The 10,279-nt window shown below is 40.1% G+C and overlaps 1 protein-coding gene and 1 pseudogene across 1 annotated transcript in view; one reads left to right on the top strand and one right to left on the bottom strand.

The window, feature by feature from the left end:
* Positions 1 to 10,279, bottom strand: part of FAM168B (family with sequence similarity 168, member B) — a 34,349-nt gene that overhangs the window by 8,406 nt on the left and 15,664 nt on the right. The window contains exon 2 of the mRNA XM_006903357.1: positions 7,101 to 7,181. Coding sequence (XP_006903419.1) covers positions 7,101 to 7,181 — 81 coding nt within the window. The remainder of the gene's footprint in view (positions 1 to 7,100; positions 7,182 to 10,279) is intronic.
* LOC102858220 lies at positions 5,653 to 6,406 on the top strand (annotated as a pseudogene).

The following is a 10,279-nucleotide window of genomic DNA, read 5'->3' as shown; positions in this document are numbered from 1 at the left end:
AGTTTAGGGCTGTTGTACATAGGGTCGCTATGAGTAGCAGGCGACTCGACGGCACATAACAACAACAACAACAACAACTAGGGCCACAGCATTTATCTACCAGTTTACTGTACTGGGTAAGGAGTGGGAGGGAATGAGTTGCATGGTGCTGCTTACTTATAATTTGTGTCTGTATCTGCTTGCTTATTCATAGTTTGCTCTTATATGAATGTAGCAATTGTCTGTCAGCTTGCTGCTGGAGACTGTGACACCAGACAGGTTTCAGTGGAGCTTCTAGATTAAGAAAGACTAAGAAGAAGGTCTTGTGAAGTAACAGGTCTTTGAAAAACCCTATAAACCATGTGATTTAAACCTTTCTCAAAACCCAATGGAGGGTCAGCTATGAGTAGTTCTGGCTGGATGGCAACGAGAGAGAGCAATGCCAATTGTAATAGTCACACAAAAGATAAAATACTAAAAAATATATCTAACCAGAAATGGTTTTTAAGATTGTTTATTAGGTTGCAATGGGCCAAATTCAACTCAATAGCATCTAGTAACAATAAGCCACCAGAGATACATGCGACATCTATAATGAAAATGATAAAATGGTAATACAAGAAACCTAGAGACCTACATTAGTGGAAAACCAAACCATGCTCACAGACTGGAAGTTTTATTATTATGTAAAAGGCAATATATCCAAAGCAACCCTAGAGATACAATGCAAACTTGATCCCAATCCCGACATCATTTTTCAAAGATGTGAGGAAATCACTAACTTTATGTGGAAAGGAAAGAGATCACTGATAAGCAAAGGGATACTGCAGTCAATAAAGTGGGACCACTTCTACTTCCTGTTTCAAAACCTAGCACACAGCCACAGAAATCAAAACAGCATGGTGTACTGGAACAGCAAGAGATGCATAGACCAATGAGAAAGGACTGAGAAACTCCACAAAGATTTACTGACCTGTGGACACCTGATCTTTGACAAAGAGGTGAAATCCATTAAATAGGGAAAATACAGCCTCATTAGTAAATGTTGCTGGCAAAACTGAGTACCAATTTGAGGAAAATGAGGTGTAGAGGGTATATCTTACTCAAGACAGTTCAAGACCTTATGTGTAAAACCTGAAACTAAAAGGATTATCAAAGAAAACACTGGCGCAAACTTCATAGGCTTAATCTGTAACGTTAACAAACTAACAAACTGAAAATATAGAACAAATAAAACTAGATAACCAGGATCTCCTAAAAATGAAATTCTTATATACATCAAAAAGACTCCTCCAAAAGAGTAAAAAGAGAAACCACAGATTGAGGAAAAAAGTATCTTGCAATGATCCATCTGACAAGGGACTCATCCTTACATCTTTAAGAGTACAGAAAACTCTAATACCTCAACAAGAAAAGGACAGATAAATACCCAATTACAAGATGAGCAGAAAACATACAAGAAGAAATAAATGATTATTAGCTATTGTTGCCAGGTGCCATCAAGTTGACTATGACTTACAGTGCCCTACTGAAGCCTTGCCCTGTCCTGCACCAGTCTCACGGTCTGTCACACTCACTCCAATTGCTGTAGTCACCATGCATCTTGTTGATGATCTTCCTCTCTTCTGCTGATCCTCAACTTTTTCGAGCACCATAACTGCCTATTTTCCAGGACTGGCTTCTCCTGACAATATGTCCAAAGTACGAGAGATCTGCAACTTAAATATTAACATTCAATAGCACAGCAAAAAGCCAATGCTGGTAAAGGAGTAGAAAAATTTCTGGTAGGAATGAAAAATAGTGCAACCAATGTTGAAAGTAGCTTGCTACTTCTTTAGACTGCTAGCAAAAGAGGTATCAATTGATCCAGCAAACTAACTACACGACATATATACCAAAGATGCATGAGCTACCACACTAACATACATATACCATTACTGACAACAGCAAAAGGCAGGAGCAATCCAAGTGCTCATTAATGGACAACTGGCTGAAGAAACGATTTATATCCAACCAGTGCATCACTAAACACTATCATGAAATCATAAAATACTACACAGTATGAATGAATCCAGAACAAACTATGCTGAATGACCTCAGTAATAAAAGGATAATTATGGTATAAAACTACTATTAAAAAAGCTAAAGATAAGATTTACACAGAATCAATCCTGGGTAGTTAATAGAGACTGGATGGGTGGGAGAGGGGAGTAAAAACTACTAAAGTTGAATGTTGGCAAAGTCAATTTATAATGAGGAACTCACTAGGCATTTTAATCAACTGTAATTAACGTTATAAAACAAAATATCTAGAAATGACTGAATGAAAAACTAATGTGTAACTTTTGCTTAAATAAAGAAAAGGGAAAAATAATACGAAGCTGCACCTGACCCAAACCACAGTATTTTTAATTGCTTGGTATGGATGTGCTGAAGTTGCTGTTGAGTCACCTATGACTCACAGTGACCCTATGTACTATATCCTGTGCCAATCTTATTGTCTCTGACACTTCTACCCCCATTACCCCAGTCACTAAATCAATCCATCTCATAGAGGGTCTTCCTCTCCTGTGCTTTCCTACCACCCTCCCAAGAATGACATCCCTCCTTGCAACATGTCAAAAGTATGTTAGACAAAGCTTCAGAATCCTTGACTCCAAGGAGCAGCCTGGTCTCACCCTCTCTAAGACAAACCTGTTTGTTCTCCTAGCCATTCATGGTATATTCAATAATCTTCTCCAGCACCACAACTCAAAGGCATCAATTCTCCTTCTATCATCCCTAGTCACTGTTCAACTTTCTGATGCATAGCAAGTAATTACAAAGACCATGGACTGGATCAGGTGTACCTTAGTCTCCATACTGACACTGTTGCTCTTCAGTACTTTGGAGAGGTCTCTGACAGCACACTTTCCCCAATGCAATTAGTCTTTTAATTTCCTGTCTGCTGGTACCAACAGTGTTGATTGTGGAGCCAATCAAACTAAGCTGTTAACAATCTCAATCTCTACCATCTATCACGATGCTGACAATTGTCCCAGTGATGAGAATCTTTGTTTTCTTGATGCTGAGCTTCAATTCATATTGAAGGCTGCAAACCTTGACCTTTAGCAGTAAGTGCTTCAGGTCCTCCTCAGTTTCAGCAATCACCAAGCAGGGTTGTGTCATCGGCATCATGCAGATTTTTGTTGATGAGTCTTCCTCCCATCCTGATGCCACATTTCCCCTCATAGAGCCCAGCCACCCAGATAATCTGTTCTGCATATAGACTGAAATGGTTTGGAGATAGGATATAACCCTGGTTCCCAATTTTGAACCATGCAGTGTTTTTTTGCACTGTTCTGACGACTACTTTGTGATCCAAGTATAGGTTTCGCATAAGTACCATCAAGTGTTCTGGGGTTCCCATTCTTCTCAGAGTCAGCCTCAGTTTGTTGTGATCTACATAATCAAATGCCTTTTCATGGTCAAATGAAACATAGATAGACTTTCCTCTGAAACTCCCTGCTTTCAGCCAAGATCTATCTAACATTAACTATAATATCCCTATAATATACCACAGCCTCTCCTAAACCCACCCTGCATTTCAGGCAGTTCTCTGTTGATGTGCTGTTCCAGTCGGGTTTTTTTGGGATAATTTGCAGCAGAATCTTGCTTGCATGTGGTATTAATGATGTTACTGTTGTTATGTGCCGCTGAGTTGCTTTTGACTCACAGCGACCCTAAACAGCCCTAAACCATGCTGTGCCAGTCTCACTGTCTCTGACACACCTCCCCCCATTACCCCAGTCACTGAATTAATCCACCTCATAGAGGGGCTTCCTCTCCTGAGCTGTCCCTCTACCCTCCCAAGCACGATATCCTTCTCTAAGGACTGAGCCCTCCTTGCAACATGTACAAAGTATGTCAGATGAAGCTTCAGAATCCTTACCTCCTAGAAGCAGCCTGGTTTAATCCTCTCCAGGATGAACCTGGTAGTTTCTTAGCAGTCCATGGTATATTCAATACTCTTCTCCAGCACCACAGCTCAAAGGCATCAATTTTCCTTCTATCCTCCCTAGTTATTGTCCAGCTCTCTGATGCATAGCAAGTGACTGCAAAGACCATGGCCTGTATCAGGTGCACCTTAGTCTCAAGAGTGATACCATTGCTCTTCAGTACTTTGGAGAGGTCCCTAACAGCAGACTTTCCCATGGCAATGCGCCTTTTAATTTCCTGGCTACTGGTGCCAAGAGTGTTGACTGTGGAGCCAAGCAAACTAAAGCTGTGTACAATCTCAATCTCTTCACCATCCATCCTGATGCTGCCAGTTGGTCCAGTGGTGAGAATCTTTGTCTTCTTGACATTGAGCCTCCATCCATATTGTAGGCTGCAGTCCTTGACCTTCAGGTCCTCCTCAGTTTCAGCAAACAGGGTTTTACCAATCCTGATGCCACACTTCTCCTCATACAGCCCAGCCTCCCAGATAATATGTTCTGCATATAGCTGAAAGGTTTGGAGATAGGACACATCTCTGTCGTACACCCTTCCCAATTTTGAACCAAGCAGTGTTTCCTTGCACTGTTCTGACAACTGTCTTGTGGTCCAAGTACAGGTTTCGTATAAGCACAATCAAGTGTTCTGGAATTCCGATTCTTCTCAGAGTCAGCCCCAGTTTGTTGTGATCTACAGACAAATGTCATTTCATGGTCAATGAAACAGATACACATTCCTCTGGTACTCCCTACTTTCAGCCAAGATCCATCTAACACTAGCTACAATTAACTGACTGGAAGAGATCTATATTTGTTTCCAATTCCAAAGAAAGGTGACCCAACAGAGTGTGGAAACTATAGAACAATTTCATTGATTTCACATGCAAGCAAGATTCTCCTCAAGATTATACAAAAACGACTGGAACAGCACATCAACAGAGAAATGCCAGAAGTGCAGGCTGGCTTTAGAAGAAGTGGTGGTACTAGGGATATTGTAGCTAATGTTAGATGGCTATTAATGATACTGTTTGATAATTTCCGCACTCTGTCAGGTCATCTTTCTTCAGAATGGAAAGAAATGTAGATCTCTTCCAGTCAGTTGGCCAGGTGGTTGTCCTCCAGATTTCTTGGCACAACTTGGTGAGCATATCCAGGCAGAGTCTGTTTGCTGAAATACATCAGCCAGTATGCTGTCAATTCCTGAGGCCTTGTTTTCTGCCAATTCTTTCAGAGCTGAAGTTGGACAATAAATAGATAAGGGGAAATCTAGGAGAAAGTGATGCCTTAGAATTGTGGTGCTGGCAGAGTGCTAAACATATCATGCAAAGGCAGAAAAAAAGCAAGTCTGGCTTGGAAGAAGTGAAGCCAGAGTACTCCTTTGAGACTTTATCTCACACACTTTGGGTATGTAACCAAGAGAGGTTCATCCTTAGGAAGGATATCATACTGGGAAAAGCACAAGGTCAACAAAGCAGAGGAAGACCTACAATAAGATGGTCTTCTGACAAAGTGAGTGCAACTCACTGTGTGTGCTTGAGCACAGAGATAAAGAACTGGGCAGAGTTTTGATCAATTGTTCACAGGGTTACTATGAGTCAGAACCAATTCAGCAGCACCTTATAGTTGTTGGCACTTTGTGGTAAGAATGAAGGTTCATAGTACAGATGATGTTCATCAGAAATATAAAAATCAGTGGACTATGGGCACTGGCGGGAGGAGTGGTCCTCAGCTGGGGAAATGGGGAGTCAAGGGGGCAGCTGCCACTCCTCCCACAGCATCAGCCTCCTGCCAGTACAGGTGCATCGAGTGCAATGAAGAAGCCAAGGAGCTGTACTGTAGACAAATATATCGAGTATGATCCTGTTATCATCTTAATTAATGCAATTTTATGCAAAGCCCAGGCCTACAGACATATTCCTTTCAATACTAAAATAAATATCCATGGAAAACTGTGCATCTTTTGTTTGCTCTGTGAGGCATACCTGAGGTAGTGGCAGCTTCAGGACTTGAACCAGAACACTGGCCCTGATGATTCGATCAAATACACTAAAGAGTGGGATTTCTACAGAAAGTTTGCAATTGCTTCTTTAGAACAAACTGCCTTTTTTATTTGCATTTTTACCTTTTTCTGGGTTAAATAACCAATGACAGTGGAAAAAAAGCCCAACTTCCTTTTACTGCTAAAAGCATTATTACTGGATAGCTACGGAAAACTCCTGCTGATTCCAGCTGTCATTTGGGAACATGACTACACACTGCTGTGCCTCAAACTCATCAACGTGTTTGTCCTTACATCAAACTTTCAGGCAATTAGAGTGACACCAGCCGAAAGCTGTCCTAGTTGGCCATCCTGAGCAGATTACTTTCTGGAGAGTGCCATGATTTACCTCTTCCAAAGGATGGAGTGGGACATTGGCAGTGACTGCACCATCAATAAATCTCAGGACCTGTGAAGAGTCTTATTCTTCACCATTTATCATTTGACCAACTGCATCTGAAAAGAAAATACCTGACATCCAAACTGAGCTGCTTTTTTCTGTTGAGTGATATGGAGCAAAAGATCTGGAAAGTTTCCCAAAACAAAAACAGTGATTGTGGTGTGGGAAATCCCCGTGCTCTGTCCCATCCAACCGTACACTCTCCAAACAACTAAAGCACATACATAAACACAGATGCATAGAGATCCCACACAAGCAGAAGGATATTCTACAGAAGCTGCTACATGCAATAGTAAGAAAAAGCCTATTCATTAGAGACACAGCAGATAAGCATTTAAATTTCCAGAGATTTGAGTTAATGATTCACCTATAAGAAAATATCTATGTTTCATAACATGTTTATACATTCTTAATTTAAATGTCATTTTACTGGCAGTATACATTTAGAAGAATAATATATTTCATTTTTATAATAACTTTGAATAAAGATTTTCAAAATAAAAAAAAGAAATACAAAAATCTAGAAGTTTTTGTGCAATGAGAATGAAGCCCTCTTGTACTTATTAAGAAGGCTAATTTTATAAATCCAGAAACCAATCAACCCTAAATCCTAATTCTATATAACAAGGCTTTCAAAATGCATCTATACATTTTCTCCCACAGCTATCAATACTTATTTTTGTCAGCTATTACAAACCAGCCAGCATACCTGCTTGGAAGGTAGGATTTGCTCCAGGGTACATGTTAGGAGAATAGGCAGGAGCTGCTGCATAGCCCATCGGGAAACCAGCTGAACAAAAAAAGAAACAAACTTGATGTCATGTAACAAAATAGTAACATGATTTTACAATCAGGGTTCTTGAAAGTCCATTTACTTTTACCTTTTTCATCTCTACTTAAAAGCAACTAAAGAAGACTTTTTTGCCCTATTTAGGGCAACTCCAATGTGAAATGAAGTCTGCACTACTGTTGTTCCAAATGAGAAGGACATCAAGTAGGTGATCCAAAATGACACACTGAAGTTTAACCTTGCAAATCCTCCACCTATTCCTATCTCTTAGAACAACAGTCTATCAGATTTCTCACAGACCCCTTTTCAGGGGGAAGCAGCCAGAGAGTTGCTGCCCAGCTTTACAAGAATTGGAAGCCCATAAATTAATTAGAGGGGGACATGTAACCAACAAATAAGATTACAGAAAATTAACCTTTTACAATAACTTATAATAATGTGGCACTAATATTTTATAATGTCTCAGGCAAAAAGACTTTCCTTTTCAACTAGTGGATACAAAAGTAGGGGGCTCTGGTAGCCTAGTCGTGAAGACCTGCTGCCAACAAAGGCACACATTCAAATCCACAGAAGAAGGTGGGCAATCTCCTCTCATGCAATTTACTGATTCTGAAAACCAACCAGAGGAGCTATACATCAAGTCTGACTCTACAGCACTGAAAATTAACAATCTTTTGTAGCGCCCTGTGCTGAATGAAAGACTAACACTCTATAAAAGCTTAAGCCAAAAAAGTCTTTCCCTTAACTCAGTGGTATATTGTTAGAGTTCTGATGAAACTAAAATTCCTCTAAATTCTTCTTTAAGTCTTTTTGTGTGTCTTTTCTGCTTGCCCCCAGCAATTTACAACTAACCCCCTTTTCGCATTGCCTTTTCCGTTCTGCAATTTATCTCCACAAGCCAAGTTTCCTTTTTAATTGCTTTTTCCTTTCTACTCCAGAAAGTTTCCTTCAAAAGTTAAATGATAATGACAGCATCAATCATGCTATATCCCCAATCAGAACAGTGAATTTCCCACAACATACAGATGTCACCAACTACCTTCATAATATTGGTAAGACCTGATCAATTTGTCCAAGGCTTAAGTACTGACCAGAGGACATGGACAAGAGAAAATGCTGTAAAAAAATTCTTCACATCCTATTTTCTGTATCTCCAAGCTGGGGAGACAGATAAGGGAAACCCACATCACCTGTTTTCTTACATTGTTGTCACTGTTGTGTACCATCGAGTCAGAACCAACCCATAGCTGATCCTCCAGCAGGTTTTCAGAGGCAATTAACTGCATGGGAGGAAATTGTTCATCCTTCTCCCAAGGAGCAACTGGTGGCCTCGAACTGCATGTCTTTGGGATTGCAGTGCAGCTTCTTGCCACTTACATACTGGCATATTAAAAGTTTGCTGCTTCATTACTCCTGCTTCTGAGATTATTTTTCAAGTAGCATTGTGATCGCAATATTAAATGCTGTCTCATTCAATATCTGCTCTCTTTTTCTGACAATAGAGGTTCACTCACTCATTGCTACTGTTCAGTGCTGTCGAGTACAACTCATAGTGACACTGTGAACAAATCTGAACCCTGTCCTAGTTTGTGGCATCTTAACCATCTCTGACATAGCCCACTGCAGCAATGCATCAATCCATCTGAAAAAAGAGTATTCCTCTCCTTTGCAGACCCTTCACCTTTCCACGCATGATGTCCCTTTACAAGTAAGAGCAGCTCCTAACAACATGCTCAAAGTATTTGAAAACGATGCTTTCCCATCCTTGTCTCCAAGGTGCTCTTTGGCTGCACTTTTCTCTAAGAGATATCTGTATTTGTTCATTCTTTTTGCAGCCCATGGGATACTCAGTATTCTTCTCCAACACTACAACTCATAAGACATCAATTCTTTTCCCGTCATCTTTATTCACTGTCCAGTTTTCAGATGCATAGCAAGTGACTGAAAAGACCATAGCCTCAATCAGGCACACCTTTAAAATGGTATCATTGCTTCTTAGTATTTTATAAAGGTCCATGACAGCAGACATTCCCCATGCAATACGTGTTCTGATTCTTCCCTGCTGGTATCAAGGATGTTGACTGCAAATCCAAGTAAAAAGAAACTGTTGGCAATTTCAGTCTTTTCTCCATCTATCATGACACAGTCTATCATTTAGTGGTGAGGATTTTTGTCTTAATATTGAGATAGAACCTAGACTGAAGGTTGTAGTGTTTGATTTTCTGGAGCAACTATTTCAAGTCCTCCTCAGTTTCAGCAAGCATGGTGTGTTATCTGTATAACCCAAGTTGCTGATGAGACATCCTCCAATCCTGATGCCTCATTCTTCTTCATAATGTCTTGTTTCTCAAATGATCTGCTCAATACAGACTGAATAGGTATGGAAAAAGGATTTAACCCTGAGGCACATCTGTCTTGATTTTAAACCTTATAATGTTCCCTTGCTTTATTTGTACAACAGCTTCTTGGTCTAGGTTTCGCAGGAGCATAATTAAGTGATCTAGGATTCCCATTATCCTCAATGTTAGCCATAATTTGTTATAACCCATACAAATGTCTTTGCAAAGTCAATAAGGGATAAATAGACATTCTTCTGGTATTCTCTTGCTTTCAGCCAAGACTAACTCAGCAGTGATATGTATGCTGCCGCAGCCTCTTCTAAAATCAGCTTGAACCTCAGTCAGTTCCTTGTCAATGTACTGTTCTAGCCATTTTTTTATGATCCTCAGCAATATTTCGCTTATATATGATGTTAATGATAGTGTCCAATAATTACCACATTTTATTGGATCACCTTTCTTAAGAATGGAAATAAATATGGATTTCTTTCAGGCAGTTTGTCAGGTAGCAGTCTTCCATATTTGTCTCCATACCTTTTCAATCTGTATGCAGAACAGATCATCCAAGATGCTGGGCTGTACGATGAGGAATGTGGCATCAGGATTGGTGGAATAATCATCAACAACCTGAGTTATGCAGATTACACAACCTTGCTTGCTGAAACTGAAGAGGACCTGAAGTGCTTGCTGCAGAAGGTCAAGGACTGCGGTCTTCCATATGGATTGAACCTCAACATCAAGAAGACAAAGATTCTCACC

The sequence above is a fragment of the Elephantulus edwardii genome, unplaced genomic scaffold, assembly GCF_000299155.1.
Source record: "Elephantulus edwardii isolate Elephantulus edwardi_28Jun2011 unplaced genomic scaffold, EleEdw1.0 scaffold00584, whole genome shotgun sequence".
NCBI classification, from domain to species: domain Eukaryota; kingdom Metazoa; phylum Chordata; class Mammalia; order Macroscelidea; family Macroscelididae; genus Elephantulus; species Elephantulus edwardii.
Note: the sequence above shows the minus strand (reverse complement) of the source record. Positions and strands in the feature narration are given on the sequence as shown.